The sequence below is a fragment of the Phyllobates terribilis genome, unplaced genomic scaffold (genome assembly GCF_046119375.1).
Source record: "Phyllobates terribilis strain yellow unplaced genomic scaffold, ASM4611937v1 Scaffold_5__5_contigs__length_657084704, whole genome shotgun sequence".
Lineage (NCBI taxonomy): Eukaryota > Metazoa > Chordata > Amphibia > Anura > Dendrobatidae > Phyllobates > Phyllobates terribilis.
The window spans coordinates 141,746,757-141,763,656 of NW_027362765.1; the positions used below are offsets into that span (position 1 = coordinate 141,746,757).

The window sequence follows — 16,900 nt, forward strand, 5'->3', positions numbered from 1 at the left end:
GTATCCATAGGTCCCTGGTCACGAAGTCACTCAGAGAGGGGTTAACGCTTACATGAGCTTTTGACGTTGAAGATTTTTTGCAGCATTTCTGTACCTATTAGCCAAATTAGATAACTTGCATTGAGTGCATTTTAATGCTGATGTTTTTGTCTCTTTTCAGGTTTTAAATAAAGTTGCTTTGTTTTTGCTATTTCCTTGTATTTGGTTTCTGAAATTTTTTTTTAATTGATACAGTCACGTGCGGATAACGGGTTTCCGCAGCGGAAACACACTACAAATGCATGAGTTTTTTTTACCTGTGGCTTTTATGCATCTAAGGGCCGATGCAAAGACTGTATATTCTCTAATCCGATAGAATCAGGCCAGTTATACAAATGACACTCTGATCAATCTCTGACCAGTGTCAGCATAGTGTGATGGATGAGTGCTCGTTACTAGAGTTTGCCTAGGTTGCTAGGGCATGCACTGAGTATCGCAGGTGTTAGAGTGACATGTCTGAGTCCCCGCGGCCACATGTTTCGCGGCTGTTAGACATCCACAAAACATGCGGGAATTGCCTGACAAACACTGGCAATCCTAGGATATTTTGTGGCTGTTTAACAGCCGCTAAACATGTGGCCGCGGGGACTCGGACATGTCACTCTAACACCCTAGGCCAACTCGAGTAACAAGCACTTGCGCGCATTACCAATGAGAAGATGGAGAGAAAAAATTTCTCCATTTGTCAGCGGTCTTCCCCACCATTGTGGAGCCTACTGAAACAGACTAAAGGGAAATTTTAAATGCCTCGGAAGCCTTTGCAGGTGTTTTTTGTTAATTATTCTAATTTACTGAGATAATGACTTTTGTGTTTTCATTGGCTGTAAGCCATAATCCTCAATATTAACAGAAATAAACACTTGAAATAGATCACTCTGTGTAATGACTCTATATAATATAGGAGGTTCACTTTTTGTATTGAAGAACTGAAATAAATTAACGTGTAAGCACTAGGTTTCCATGATGAGCTTTTGATGTTGCAGATTTTCTGGACCTATGATGTAAATTAGGCTACTTTTTTTCTTTTTGATGTTGAAGTTTTTTTTTTTGGTATGTTTTAAATAAAGCTGCTTTGTTTTTGATACTTCCTAGTATATGGCTTTGAAAAAAAATAGATCTAGGTATGGGCAGTTTATCATGCTTTTTTTAGAATTTGCACAATGGAAATACACTTGCAGATTTTCCGCATCTACTGCAAGTCTGTAGGGAAAATCTGCACATAAAACTCAGCGTACTCACAAGAGAAATTGACATTGAGGATTCGAAACACGCACCGCAGGTCAGTTTACGCTGAGTAGAAAAAAAAAAAAAAGAAAAAAGAAAAAAAAGCACAATGGGCATGAGATTTCTATAAAGCCCATGCATGTTGGTGGAACTGTAAGACGCTCTTTTTAAAACAGCGTCAAAGACTCATCGTGGGCATTTTAAAGCTAAAAGGACTGTACGATTATTTTATGCTAATAAGGCAAAGAAGCCAGAAAATAAGCAACTCTGAATTTGTGCCAACTCCTCAAACAATGGAAAAGCAGAAGGAGGGCACCATTATTCTTGTCAAGGCTTTGGCTCAACCCGTCACATACCCAAATTGGAACCAATAACATGCAAACAAGAAATGGTATGAATAGAAAGACAGGGAGCACTAAGTATACGACACCATAATTTTATTCATTTGAAAAGGACCAGACAAAAACATGAAAAGTTAAAAACATTTAAAAAAGCATTGTGCTTCAGGGGAAAAGTGTGATGAAGCCACAATGTTAGTGGCGATACGCGTGGGGTTGTGGTCCTATTGACCTCCGTGTTTGTTGCACTTGGATTTACTTTCATCTCTAGCCCACAGGTTGTATTCTAAGAGCTCTTAAATATTTATATTAAGACCTCGGTCTCTCTATCCCCAGTCAATTGATTGTATGCTAGGAGTTATTTTCTCCTTTTGGATAAGGATAGGGATCAAGTGCTATCCTACAGTGTCTGATTATAGAATCTTGTATGGGTCTATTGCAATGATTTGTGTGCAAACAGTGATGATGAACATTTATTGGTGATGTTCTCATGCATTTAGGGGGCCTTATGACCATTGTCAATTTATACTGTAATGTGGTACTATTGATGCACAATGCTTTTTTAAATGTTTTTAACTTTTCATGTTTTTGTCTGGTCCTTTTCAAATGAATAAAATTATGGTGTCGTATACTTAGTGCTCCCTTTCTATACATACCACTTTTTCTTGTTTGCATGTTAACTCCTCAAACAATAATGCACCCATTTTGCTGATGTATTTGGCATTAAATCTGCCACCGCAAAAATAGAGACAAAAAATCCCCCCAAAAAACTGCATAATGATGACTCAGCCCCCTTTGATTACTGTCTGATTCTCCGTTAATTCATTCTGCAGTCAGCCTGTTCTGCTGGGACACTTGTTATAGATCTATTTCGGGGCCCCTCTGTGCTGACTTATGACCACAACCATCAACTCACCTGTGATGGGGGTCTGTGATCACTGATGTGGCTCACTGACTGATTCTTAGCAAATTCATTCTGCCACCAGCACTGTGCAGGGAAACAAAGACTGTAAAATGGTGCAATTTTTTTTAATGAAATCCAATTGCAAAAAATATTTATAACTCAAAATGCATATATTTATATGTTAGCACAATACTTTTTTTCTAAGTTCCCACAATGAGTATTTGATGTTGCAAATACTATTTCTGTTAGAATAGGTCGCTTGTTTTTTTATCGCATTTTGACATTATTTTTGTTTCTTTTTGATATATGTCATTTTATTTAAGTGTGCTTTTTTTTTTATACTTGTTCGTATTTTGCTTTTACAAAAATTTATTGATACAGTCATGTGCAGATTACATGCGTTTTTAGTGTATTTCCACTGTGGAAGGACAATAAGAACGCACAAGTATTTTTTTTTACCTGTGGATTTTCCGCATCCAATGCAATTCTATGGGGAAAATCCACACTTAAAACTCAGCGTGCGCACAGGAGAAGTTGACATGCTCGCACCAAGGTCAGTTGTCACACCACAAAAAAAATAAAATATGCAGTCGACAGGAGATGAGATTTCTATAAGAGCCCATCCGCTCTGCTGGAACTGTAAAACCTTTTATTTTTGAACAGCGAAAATACGCAGCGTCAAAATGTCACCAAAAACTCATCGCGGGAGTATACCCTTGCAGTTGTCCTTATTTTTAAAATTAAATTCCAAAGAGATAGGAGGGGTCTGGTTTCTCCCCTCTGCCCATTGTATTGGTGGAGTCAGGCTCGTGGAATAGCTTTCTATGGTAGATGGGCACTTTTGCCCATTTCATGATGGAAGAAAACTGTAGAATTATGAATGTCCAAATCAAAAATGAGAGATGATCAAACCCAAGTTGAGTAAAATGGTAATTTTTTTTTCTTAAAAAAAAATCCGGTTTACCTTGCTGCAACCCAAAAATGCATTAATATATGACACGTTATGAAATCCTTTACATGGAAATTAGCGAGTGTTATTTAAATACCTGGCATGTCACTCTCCACAAGGAGAAACATGGCCTCTGAGCCACCAATCACAGGCCTCTCATACAGCCAAATCAGATCTCATGCTTTGCACTGACAAGAGGCAACACCCTGAAACACATGTCTGCAAAATGAGATTCTGATTTGGCTTTTATCCCATGTCATATGGGAAAGCTTGTTAAAGGGATATTGAATCTAGGATTGCTACTTCCAATAGGTGGAGCTAAAGTTCTAGTCCTCTTTCTCTCTGAAGAGACAATTTGCATATGTAATGCAGCATTGACGCGCAATAAAATGCTAATGTAATTCATGACACACCGATTTCTACCCACATGATTTATTGAACACTGGAAAAAAAAAAAAAATTAGATCCTCTTCGCAGTCAAGTTTCTATGGTTTGATTCCACAATAGGGCAGAAAACCATTACAGCCTTGTGTAACGGGCTTTATTGTAGCAGCGCAGTGTCTGGTATCTCAGCGTGCATGTCGTACTCCGGTTGTGTCAATCCATTAAGTTTCCTGGTGACTTTAAAACAAGTTTTTTTATTTTTCACATCCTTAAATGATTCGCAAAATATATTAAACAGGAACCTCCTGCCCAAATAATGGAACACTGTACACTTCCCAAAAGTAAAAAAACAAAAACAAACAAAAAAAAAACAGGAAGGGGTGGGGAAATAGAGACAAAAATCATGTCCACACAATAAAAAGGAATCCCGCTCCACCTAAGAGACCAGATCTGAAGAACAACGGTCCATCAGAACGCTGGCCAGGTGGGCACAATGATGGGTAGGGGATCCTTGATATTAGAGGGACTCGTTTTAGCCTCCTGATTTTATGTAAAATAAGATGCATGATGAAGGCTGGATAAATCTGGAGCATCTGGACAGGAACCTGAGCAGAGAGAAGGGACGGTGACAGCTCTTCCACAGAAATCTCAAACCATGAGATTGAGTATGGCGCCTTTGTTTAGTGCCGAGAACGGCGTGGGGGCAGAAAGAAGCTTGTGTAAAGCAAGAAAAATATTTTAATGGTGTAATTTAGAAGAGGAGAGAATGAAACTGTTGTTGCAGGGTTGTAATACATGCCCTTTGTGAAAAGGGGAAGCCATAACCACTTCCATTCACTAGGAAGAAGGAGGGCATCACTACGGAAAATGAGTGACATACCTTGTTACCCAATGGTCAAAAAGGCCATGAGATGCGACTCCCATCCTACCCTTCTCAGTACACACAATCAGACGTACACCCATAACGATCCTGGTAAAGCAGAGTTCCAACAGGAAGGATGGCTGTAGGATTATGGCTTCCACTCTCCATCTATGTAGAAGAACCCTGCACTTAACAGTATAATAATTTACTCCATCTTGGTGCAATCCTAGATTTAGAAATTGTCAAATAAAATTTTATACACCATCTGTAGTCCAAAGTGATCCCTTGGGGTGGTCTCATGACACCAGTTTAAAAAGGGTTGGGGAGAAAGGGTGTTTTGCTTAAAAAGGAACCAGGTGAAGGGGGCTGATGTGGTCAATAGTGAAGGAGAATGGCTTAAAGGTTCTCTGTAAGTACATCATGAGGTGGTGGTGGTGGTGGCATCATCATATCATTAGGACAATATGCTGAAGAAAGAAATGTTTTCTGAGCAGAAAGGCTTCTCATATCTTTTCTCCACAATCAATGCTTCTACTTCAGGAGGCCCGCCGTAAAAGTGAGTCTTGTCGTTAATCATCATCTTCTTGGGTATGAAAAGGCCAATCATGGGGTCCAACCGCTACTTTGCAACCCCATAAGGTTGAGAAAAGAAAAGAAAAAAAGAGGCAGGAAGCCATCTGAGCGCTACCCCCATATTGCACAGTTTTTAATTCTCTGCAGGAATTTAAAATCAGGAGGGGGAAAGGAGGAATGGCTGGTAATGATGACAGAGGCGATGACGATAATGATACAAAATGGCGGCCCATGAAAGGCGTCTGAGAAGGCAAGGGTGAGGCTGGGGTGGTGTGGAGTAAAATAACAGTCAGACACCACAGCGCCACATGTCCGATGGGGAGAGAGGGCCGCTTTAAAATTCATCACTCTCAGCTGCGTGCAATTGTGTGTCATCTGCATCCGTCATGCTGCTCTCCTGCGACTCATCGGTTCCCACTTGAAAGAAAACAAAAGAAAACGTCTGTTAATTATCAGGAGGGCGATGCCAGCTCAAGCTGACGGCTTCTGATTTATGGAAAGAAAAGAGATAAAAAGACGGCATCCTTTAAGTCAAATAAAGCATTGAATTCTCTGTAAATAACCTGGCCGTGAAGATAAAATCCAGCGACCAAACTAAGCACAGGCTGGCTTTGTGTTCACGACGGAGCTCCATCTGCAGGTCACAGATAATTATTTAAGGGCGAGAAAAAAAAAAAAGTTGGTGACACAAGGGTATATGTCACTTGAAAACACAGTTGCCAATGCGTATTCACTAATTTTTACATTAAAACTTTTTTCTGCAACCACAGTCAGACGAGGGCTTGCTTTTTGTAAGACGAGGTGTAGTTTTGGATGACACCATTCGTTTTACTGTAATATGTACTGAAAAGCAAGTAAAAAAAAAATCCAAAATGTGGTGAAACAAACAAAAGACCACACAATTCCATTAGTGTTTTTCAGGTGTTCTTTTTATGGTGTTCATTGTGCGGTAAAAAGGAGATTTGGTTACTCACCGTAAAAGCGCGCTCTCTCGGAGCCTTCATTGGGGGGACACAGGAAACCATGCTTCCTTGACCGCAGCTATGGAGCGATATCCATGTTGTCAACCACCTTGTACTCTGTCCACCATTCTCAGTGAGTCAGACCCACCAACATCCATGTCCGTAGCTATGAAGAGGTTACCTATTCCGATAACTGCCCGGTACTCTGTCTACTATCCCACATATTGGATCACCTCCAGTCTTCATCATGCTACAGACATGGTACCATAGATAGGGTACGAGTCAGTGAACGGGTCTCTGAAAGTCATGGAAGCGGATCCCTCTCATCCTGTAGATCTTGTATCCTTTTTCAGTGGTCCCCCTCGTGTTTCTGGAACGCTCCCAGATTCAACGTGGTCTCAACCAGTTCAATCTAAGACCAGTGTGTGGAACCGCCGGCTATCTCTGCACTTGCAGTATCTGCCCTCATTCTCAGTTTCACCGCCTTTGGATTGGCAGGACTGTCCCAGTCTGCCCAGGTTCCCCTCTATGGCTCTTACATCTATGTTGTCAGACCTAGCAGAGCAATTTGCATATATGAATCAGTAATAGTTTTTTTTCTTTCCTTACAGTTGCCGGTAGCTCCCAACAACAGCAGAATAATCTGTTTGTGGGGTGGCTCTGCTTAGGGTACACAGTCTCACATGCAGAGTATGCATGTTTCTTCCTTCTCTTTTAGGGCCGTTACCTGTCTGGGACCAAGATGGACTGAAGGTCACCAGATGTGTCATGATGGGAGCACCTGATTCCACAGGCTTAGCCAGTCAACCTCCTACCAGATTGTAATCTTCATCAAGGTTGTCTCTTTTGCCAATTCTATCCCATTCGACAAGAGAACCTTTGGCTTTTCGAGACATGAGCGCCCCTTCTCAAACCGGCTCCATTCTGTTTACCATGCGCCCAATCGGTCTCTTCCATTTTCAGAGAAAGAAAGGTTTTTTTTCTACATCAGAGCCTCCCTTTTGTAGGGGTCGTCTCCTCCCTCTCAGGACAGGGCATCACATCTTGCAGATGTTCTAATGAATACTCCTCCTCAGCAACACCTCTAAGGATTTTTATGAGCCCCTCTTCATTCAGCCAAGGAAGGTACCGCTCGTTTCACTCTGGAGCTCAAGCCTATGTACAGGGGCGCACCCCTACGCCCATTAGGTTGGTGTCTCCACTTCAGCATAGATTCCATGGAGAAGACTATACCTCTCTGCTCTGCAATAGCTTCCATGGAACCAGAGGTGGTCCTCTGCTCAGTACACCCCAGGATATTGATTCTGGCCCAATGTCTTGCTTCCCAAGTTTGGAATTCTCACCGTTCATGCCAGGGTCCTTCCCCACAGGAAGGAGTCGTGGACCTTCGTCTCGAGAATCAGTCTCTCAGGTGACCATCTCCCTGCTAAAAATGGCAGTGCCAGCATAAGTAGCCCCATTCAAACTGTTCCACACTCGCTCTCCCCATCTGTCCCCCCTTCCACAATGGACAGGACATTCAGTCTCTGGTCCGACCCATAGTCCTCATGCCTCCGGTAAAGCTTCTCCTGGTCAGATTGAGTTCAAATCTGCCACATAACATCTGTTCTGTCATTCGGGGGTAGATAGTGTGCTCAGATACCAGCTGCGGACATGGATGCTAGTGGATCTGACTCACTGAGAATGGTGGACAGAGTACGAGGCAGTTGTTGGTACAGGTAACCACTCCATAGCGGTGGTCATGGAAGTTGGAGGGTCTGACTCACTGTAGATCGTGGACAGAATACCAGGCAGTTGACAACAGGTAAGCGCCTCATAGCTGCGGTCAAGGAAGCATGGTTTCCCGTGTCCCCCAATTAAGCGATACACAAAACTACCTAGCAAGACTATCTCCAGGTCAGTTCAATTACCACAATACTAAACTTAAGTTTTTTTTTTATTTTTTTTTATAAATTTAGTGACTAAAAATTTCAGAAATTTGTTTTGTGACGCAATATTCTGACATGTGAATTTTTACATTTTTGGTCGATAGAGCGTTAAGTATATTGTGTGTGGCTGGGGGACGTTTTTAGAGATACCAATCACAGGAGCTCTAATGTGGCCGCTGTGGTGTCAGCCTATCGCTACCCAGCGATTGACAGCTCCAGTTTGCTGCTGTCTAAGCGGATCCCGACTGACTAATTCAGCACACTGTTACACAGCAGAGGGGTTGAAATAATGAGTAATAGAAAACTAGGGTGTATTTACATGTGCTGGTTTTTATAGCAATTTTTCTTTATAACACACTACCATTTCTTTGTTACCATTTTATTCAAATTGCAGCTCAAACTTTTTGAATCTAAATATGCAAGTACACCCATAAAGAAAAAAAACAAAAAACACTAACAGCATGTTCAAGATTTACAAAACTGCACAATAAAACCTCTGCAGCAATTCTGCAGGGAAATCAAAACTGCTAAATCTGAACTAAAACCTGAAAAAAAAACATCCAGCAGATTCGGATGCAGATTCTTCCTATAGAAAACAAAAGCCAATAATATACTTGTCTCGCTAGTATCTCAAGACAAGCTGTAAACCATAAAGAAGATGTAGATGCCAGGGAAGTTCAGCAAAGGGTCCATTTGCTGTATCTGGTGAGGATCTGTGGATAATCCACAGCAAATAAGGCAACAATTAGGGTTTGCTGTAGATTCTTCTTTCCTTTGTGGATTGTCCCCCACTTTATATCAGTGGATTAAATGGGACAAGATTGAGTATAGGGTTGTTTTTGTTTGCCCTTTTCTCCAAACAATCGGCTGCCACGTTTTCCTTTTTAAGACTGCAGCCCATTGATTAGCTGCAGTGGTCCGAAGTTGCCCTCCTCTGGAAGTAAAAGCCAGGAGCCCAGAAGGGACACTACTTGAAGTACAGAGCGAAGACCCAGGTCCAATACACAAGTTTGTGATTTATTTTCTTTAATTCACCACAAACCTGGACCTATTAAGCCACTGTTGTAAAGTAGTGGACAACCCCTTTAACACCTTCCTGACATCTAGCAAAACACATATTTACGGTCACATGGCAACTACTGAAATATGCAAGGGGAGCTGAATGCATACCAGGGTTGCACAACCCATTTAAAAAGGTAAACGGTCATCAGGATTTATCCCTAGACAGTACTAGCTTCCCAATACCCTAAAGGGTAAATCCTGATTACAGGTTCCCATTAATTTCACTATATAGTGCAATACTGATGTACTGATCAAAGGTTCAGATCCCCTAAAAAAAAAAAAAAAAAATTTGAATCACTCCTACTCCTTAATAGTAAATAGAGATAAAAAATACTGTATTTTTCAGATTATAAAACTTATTTTTTAACAAGAAAAACTCTTGTTAAAAAGTGTGTGCGTCTTATAGCACAGAGGCAACTTTCCGTGATAGAGGAGAACGCAGGCACAGCGTCCTCCCCGATCACAGAGAGCTTCTCTCTCCTCCGGCTCTGCACTAATCTATGTGATCGGTGCAGAGCAGGAGAGGAAGCTAACCGACAGGAATGGAGGCCGCAGGAGCTGAGCCGCTGAAGGACCTTCTGCAGCAGTAATTGCAGGACCATTAAGATCATGTGACTGATCACATGACCTGAAACGTGCTTGACTTAATCAAGTGGAAGGTCATGCCGATCTTCTGCTGTAGCCTCCGTACAGGTCCCAATCAGAACTGCAGAATGTGGTAATATATACAGTGCCGGCAAAAAAAAAACTTTACATTTGTGAGATAAAAAAAACTTTACATGTAAAATCCGCATCATGATTTCACTTCTTAAAAGTGCACACAATGAAGGAGATAATCAAAAACTATATAATAGTTACAATTTACTAAGCCAGTTATTATATTATAAAAACTATCAATACTAATTAATTAAAATACTAACTAACGAAATATCCACAATAAAACACTTGAATGTTAAGATTTTGTGGTTTCGTTGAATTTGTAAAGATTTTTTTTGCCGGCACTGTAGTAAGCGTGTAAATGTGCATATGTGCGTATGCATGTGTAGCAGAGCTGTTTTCGTGTCATTATGGGCATGTAGCAGAGTGGTTTGTGTGTCAATATGGCCATGGAGCAGAGCTCTGTATGTATAACACTGCAGAGACACTAACAAATGTATTACCTCCCTATTCTACCCTAGTACATTAAAATTTGTAATAATGACTAGTGTCGAGCAAGCGTATATTGTTAACAGTTTTGGCGAGCACACTTGGGTGCTCGCCGAGTATTTTCGGCGTGCTCTGCATCTATGTTAGTGTCGCAACGGCTGCATGTGTCAAGGCAGTTAGACAGCTGTGACACATGCAGGGATTGCCTAACAGTCGTGACACATGCAGCCATGGCAACACTAACATAGATGCAGAGCACGCCGAAAATACTCGGCGAGCACCCGAGCGTGATCGCCGAAAGGGTAAACAATACACGCTCGCTCAACACTAAATAACGACCCCTCCAGGTTACACCGCCAGGGAAGTTTTAAATCAATAGGAAAAAATGTTTTTCCTATTTTCTGTCGTCTAAACCTGGGGTGTGCCTTATAGTCTGAAAAATATGGTATATACACATACACTAAACATTGTATGTACGCTAAAATGATTCAAGTGAAAACAGCGGCTCACCAAGCCTTAACTAAAAAACAAAACCCAGCAAACAACGGAGGAATTGCATTTTTTCCCCTCATGATTTCACCCTTAGGCCACGGCCCCACTATCAGTATTTGGTCAGTATTCGGTCAGTATTTTTTCTCAGGAGTGGGAGCCAAAACCAGGAGTGGGTGATTAATGCAGAATTGGTGACTCGTTTCTATTATACCTTTTCTCTGATTGTTCCTCACCTGGTTTTGGCTCCCACTCCTGAGAAAAATACTGACCGAATACTGACCAAATACTGATAGTGGGGCCGTGGTCTTAAACTACAACTCCTCCTGCCAAAAAAACAGGCCCCATGTCTATTATGTCTATGCAGATGAAAAAATGGAAAAAAAATTACAACTTTTTGAAGAAGCGCAGACAAAAACAAAAAAATTCAAAAACTAAAATTGGAAGTGACATGAAGTGGTTAACGGGGAAAATCTACAACAAATCTGCAGCCATTTCACATATAAATCTACATTATCTGGATGTAAAGTCACCAGTGCAAGTCAATTTCCATAGCGTGGATGAGATTTGACCAGATATCTTCCAGTTTACCCCTGTGGATTTTCTGCCTGCACCTCCAGATGGGGAATCCGCAGCATATCTGCTATGTATTAACACAGCATTACCTGTTTCATATGGATAGCACTCACTGATTTGTTCCTCTTGTGTAACAGCCTCCTCATCGTCTGGCAGGTAACGCTTGTCTATGGCCTCTTTGATCTGGTTATTGGCCCCTTTGGGATCCAAGTCCATGGCCCATGAAAAGTTCATAAGGGCCAAGTGTGTCTGACCAAGCTTCTTATACACCTGTGGAGGAGGACGATAAAGAGCGGAAAGCTGCATGAGCTTGTGAAGAAAAGTGAAAACTTGTATTTTGTGACAAAATCTCAATCTCTAGTGTGCACTCCCTGAGAATAGAAGATCTTCCAGAAAAACTGGCAGGTGCCTGGGGTCATTAAAGGAATTTTCTCCTCTTCATTCTTCAGGAGCGCACAGCCCCTTTACCTCTAAGAAGCCCGCTTAGTGCACCCCTGATGAATGACAGTCCGGAGCGCAGCTTGATTGCGCCACTGGTCCAAACTGTGCGGCCTGCTATGCTGCAAGCAGAGGCAACTTTGCTTCTGCAGAAAAGCACAGAGGCATCAAAATTAGTCAGACCCAGCAATCCTGCCAGCTTCAGATCAGCGCTTCCGAGCTCTATAGAGAAGAGCTTGACAGTGCGCGCTCCCTGCTTAGGAAACCAGCCACCTTTGATTGACTACAGAGGTACCCAGCAACCTACATGACCAGAATAGTGTCTCGATTTTTATTAGGCATGATTGGTGCGTGGTCTGTATTTGTTTAATGGGGCTGTGTTTGAGCATGTGCTAACGGGAGTCCAGGCAGGTATCCATAGACGAGACATCAATTCCTCTCTCACCTCCCAATGTAGGTGTGAATGGAGCAGGTCTACCCCTTTAAATTCAGCACTCCGCTAGGCAGCACATAGACCATTCAGACAACATCTCAAGAAGAACAGCAGCTATAGGGGGCTGCAGTCATTGTTATGGTACTTGACTCTTACCTTTCCTATTAAAAAGTAAACTAAGGACTCCTTGGGGACAATCTGTTTTAACTCCTCCAACTCTTGCAATGCAGACTAATATACATAAAAAAAAAAAAAAAAAATTAGAAAAAAAAAAAAAACAAACAATAAGTAAACCTTCCCCTGCACCCACCCAAAACACTCCACACAATAAACAATTAACTCATAGTATATACACCAGAAGATACCGCAATATCATACCTTATATTTCTCATTGGCAAATAAAATGGAGGCTCTGTGGAATTTGCATAGTGGATTTTTGGGATCTATAGAAATGGCTTTGTTGAGAGTATCCAAAGCCTTATCTGATTTCTTGAGCGCGTGCTGCACCTATTAAAAAAATATACAATACAGTACATGTGAAGTCATGACTGAACATTCGTTCTCACCCTAATGAGCATGAACAGATGGCTCACCAGTGCCCACTTACCACTCCTATATGGCACAGCAATACTGAACTTTGGGGGTTGATATCTAGTGCTTTCTGAAAATGCATCTCCGCCAAGCTAAACTTCTCTTGCTTGTAGTAAATCATTCCAAGACCATACCTGAGGCAGAAAGACAGTTCATAAACCAGCAGCTATCTACAGCATGGTGGGCCAGGACCATTGGCAGAGTGTGGCCGAGCTGAATACCACAGTTCTCACCATGCATTGTAGTGTCTGGGGTTGACACGGATAGCATTTCTAAAACAAGCAAGAGCTTTGTCCAACTCTTCTGTCAGTACAAATTCATGGCCCAATAGCGTGAAGGCATATGCGTATCCCGGATCCACTTGAATGGCCCGCTGGAAAAACTTAATGGCAATATCGTGCTCCCTTTGCAGACTGAAACAGTTTCCGGCAGCGCACCAAGCCTGAAATGAGAAATATTAAATATTTTAGGAATACAGATACAGTAGGAGTACATTAAAGAGGTTGCCACTACTTTAGTATTGATATTGTCTGATCAGTCGTGGTCTGGCACCCCCACCGATCAGCTGTTATCGGCGGCAGTCCGAAATACTCACTTGCTTAGCTGGCCGTCTTCGGATAGTGGCTGCTGCAGGATACTGCACATAAGCCTCCTATTCAAATTAATAGGAAGCGGATGCGCAGTATCCTGCGGCAGCCACTATCAGAAGACGGCCAGCTAAGCAAGTGAGTATTTCTGACTGCCGCCGATAACAGCTGATCGGTGGGGGTGCCAGACCACGACTGATCAGACAATGACTACCTATTCCAAGGATAAGTCATCAATGCTAAAGAGGTGGACAACCTCTTTAGCATTGATGAGAATTGAGAGCGCGGTACACGTGCTATTCCTCCATGTTGCAACCGCCATTCGACGCTCTAGTGTGGATCTTACCCCCTAAGAGTCCAACAAACCCTATCAGACAATTATCGTATAGGCTTCAAATGTAAACTGTCAGAATAAAAGGTATCAACATCGGAATTTCTATTGCTTCGAGACCTGACTAAGCCGAGTATTCTGTAAGTTCACAACCTGTACCTCTGGTGAATTCTTATCCATATCTGTGAGGTCCTTGGAAAGTACAGACAGCGCCACATCTTTCTGTAAATGCCACAGCGTGGTAGAGTAGATCTCCATGCCTTCCACACGATAATTTTCAATCCTGCGCACCTCGGAGAACACACGCTCTGCCTGCACAAATGGGAATACCACACACTTAGATACTCGATGACAGTAAATCCAAATAAAAAAACTTCAACATTTAGGCACCTAGAACTTTCAATAGAGGAGTCACTGACCAATTACATACTAATTTCACCTATAATTGGCTAGCAGAAAGCATGTATTCTGAGATTTATTAAGGTATTCAAGTATGTTTTACAGTGTGGATATTACCAATAAAACATCTGAAGAAAATGCAGCCTTTATGGCTTCTCCATTGCCCCAAGAAAGGATAAATAAGCAAGCAACAAAGAAAAAAGAAACCGTAAGCCTTCTCATTTCTCCGGTATCCTCTGTAAAATCCTATTTTTTTCAGCTAGTACCTTCACTATGGCCTATACGAATAATGCAAGCAGATATCATGCCCAGTCCGACCCATCACGTTCCGATATCAGCTAACCACATAGGCAAGATCAGAGACTCCACTGAGCTACAGTTTCAGAGAGCATGAGGGATTATTATTATTATTATTTTTTTTTTTAAGTGTTTTGTCCTGGATCAACCAATATATTCATTAAAAAAAAAAAAAAAAAAAGCCTGAACAGACGGCATAAACCCCAATACTGGGTAAACTACTCAACCATTTGAGGTGTATGGGGCTTCCCGACTCTGATCGTGCACGTTTCAACACCTGAACCTTTTGATTTTAGGGGGAATAAGTAGCTAAATCAAGAGTCTGGCAGCAGCTTTCTCCCCTGAGCCCACTGAAAACATGAACGTTCAGATCGGTGAGGAAAGTTCAGACAGATCTGTTGGGCAAACAGACATTCAGCCAACAGTTCTCTCATGTTTTGCTAGTTTAACATGTCAGTGAGTCTCTTGTACGGTGCAGCAGGAACGTGCGCTAGTTATCCCTTACTGCACAATCATGGTCCACGGGCCAATCAGCCTTATTTTGGCAACTAAGCAACTACACTGCTCAAAAAAAATAAAGGGAACACTAAAAATACCACATCCTAGATATCCGTGAATGAAATATTCCACTTGCAAATCTTTATTCGTTACATAGTGGAATGCATTGAGTAAAATAAAACATAAAAATGATCACTGTAAATCAAAATTAATATCCCATGGAGGTCTGGATTTGGAATGATACTTAAAATCAAATTGGAAAATCAAATTACAGGCTGATCCAACTTCAGTGGAAATGCCGCAAGACAAGGAATGTGTGTGGCCTTCATGTGCCTGTATGACCTCCCTACAACGCCTAGGCATGCTCCTGATGAGGTTGCGGATGGTCTCCTGTGAGATCTCCTCCCAGACCTGGATTAAAGCATCCGCCAACTCCTGGACAGTCTGTGGTGCAGCGTGACGTTGGTGGATGGAGCGAGACATGATGTCCCAGATGTGCTCAATCGGATTCAGGTCAGGAGAACGGGGAGGCCAGTCCATAGCTTCAATGCCTTCATCATGCAGGAACTGCTGACACACTCCAGCCACATGAGGTCTGGCATTAGCATGCACAAGTTACTGAATGAGCACCAAACAACTATAGATATTAATGATCACTATTTTCTAAGAATTTACTGACTGGTGAATATATACTAAAACTTAACTTTTATAAGGACATTAAAAATATTTTAATCATCCACCGTACTTGTATGCAGTCTATCTTCTCTAATCCTTATACAAGCACAGAGTCAGATACTAAGCTTGTTAAAACATGTATCAAATAGGGTAAATAATATTCTGGGTTTTGCACTCTGTCGCTTGTTCATTTTCACGCCAAGTGCAAATAAACCTATTATTGCACTTAACCCTGGCACTTATGAACATTGCCATTACACTCATTAACTGATGAGTATTATATTCAGCGTTTCTTTCCCAAAGTCCTCCAAATAACTGTAGTTATTATAACATATATTCCTTCCGTTAGGCAATTAGACTCCCTATTCACATAGCTTTTTCCCGTCGCATCACTTGTAAATGAACTACTCCTTTCTACAAATTCACAAGAAAGGAGTAGTTCATTTAGAAGTGATGCGACGGGAAAAAGCTTACTCCTTTCTACAAATTCACAAGAAAGGAGTAGTTCATTTAGAAGTGATGCGACGGGAAAAAGCTCTGAATAGGGAGTTTATTAATTGCCTAAAGGAAGGAATCGCGAAATGCGATTGCCCGAAAAGTTATGTGGGCAAAACTGGGAGGCAATTTAAAAGAAGAATTTTAGAGCACGTAGGGACATCAGAAGAAAAGAAGATACTCCCATTTCAAGACACGTATGGAATAGGCACAATGGTGTTGTAAAGGTGATTAGATTTCAAGGAATCGAGAAAATAAGGGCGTCACAGAGAGGAGGGGATCTGGATAATAAGATACTTCGTAAAGAGGCTCAATGGATATTCAGGCTTAAAACCATGGCCTCAATGGGCTTAAATGAAAAAATCTAACTTACCCCATTTATATAAATGATTGTTTCATTCTGGTAATTGTCATGCTTTTTGTGTATGTATATATGAAAAAGAAAAGGGGGGATTTGAAGAAAAATATCAATACAATCAGAATAATCGTTGTATAAGGCTGCGTGCCCACGTTGCGTATTACAAGCGTATATGCTGCGGAATTTCCGCAGCGTAAACGCTTGTAAAACGCATGTATATCTGCACCCCATGGTCCCCAATGGCATTCCGCAACGTCAATGCCCATGCTGCGGATTTTTCCGCAGCGTATATGCTGCGGTCAAAAATCCGCAGCATGTTCATTAATTTTGCGTTTCCGCATGCGGAATCAATGTGCGGATGG

General features: G+C 41.6%; 1 protein-coding gene across 2 annotated transcripts in view; it reads right to left on the minus strand.

Moving 5' to 3' along the window:
- Positions 1-3,870: 3,870 nt before the first annotated feature.
- CDC27 (cell division cycle 27) overlaps positions 3,871-16,900 on the minus strand; it is a 41,022-nt gene continuing 27,992 nt past the window's right edge. Inside the window, exons 13-19 of one of the 2 annotated variants that reach the window (XM_073683118.1) lie at positions 13,976-14,128; positions 13,132-13,340; positions 12,915-13,032; positions 12,686-12,814; positions 12,464-12,538; positions 11,550-11,706; positions 3,871-5,690 (exon numbers count right to left, since the gene is read on the minus strand). In XM_073683118.1, coding sequence (XP_073539219.1) covers positions 5,608-5,690; positions 11,550-11,706; positions 12,464-12,538; positions 12,686-12,814; positions 12,915-13,032; positions 13,132-13,340; positions 13,976-14,128 — 924 coding nt within the window. In that variant the 3' untranslated portion in view covers positions 3,871-5,607. Of the gene's footprint in view, positions 5,691-11,525; positions 11,707-12,463; positions 12,539-12,685; positions 12,815-12,914; positions 13,033-13,131; positions 13,341-13,975; positions 14,129-16,900 lie in introns of both variants that reach the window. The other variant, XM_073683117.1, reaches the window with a different exon arrangement.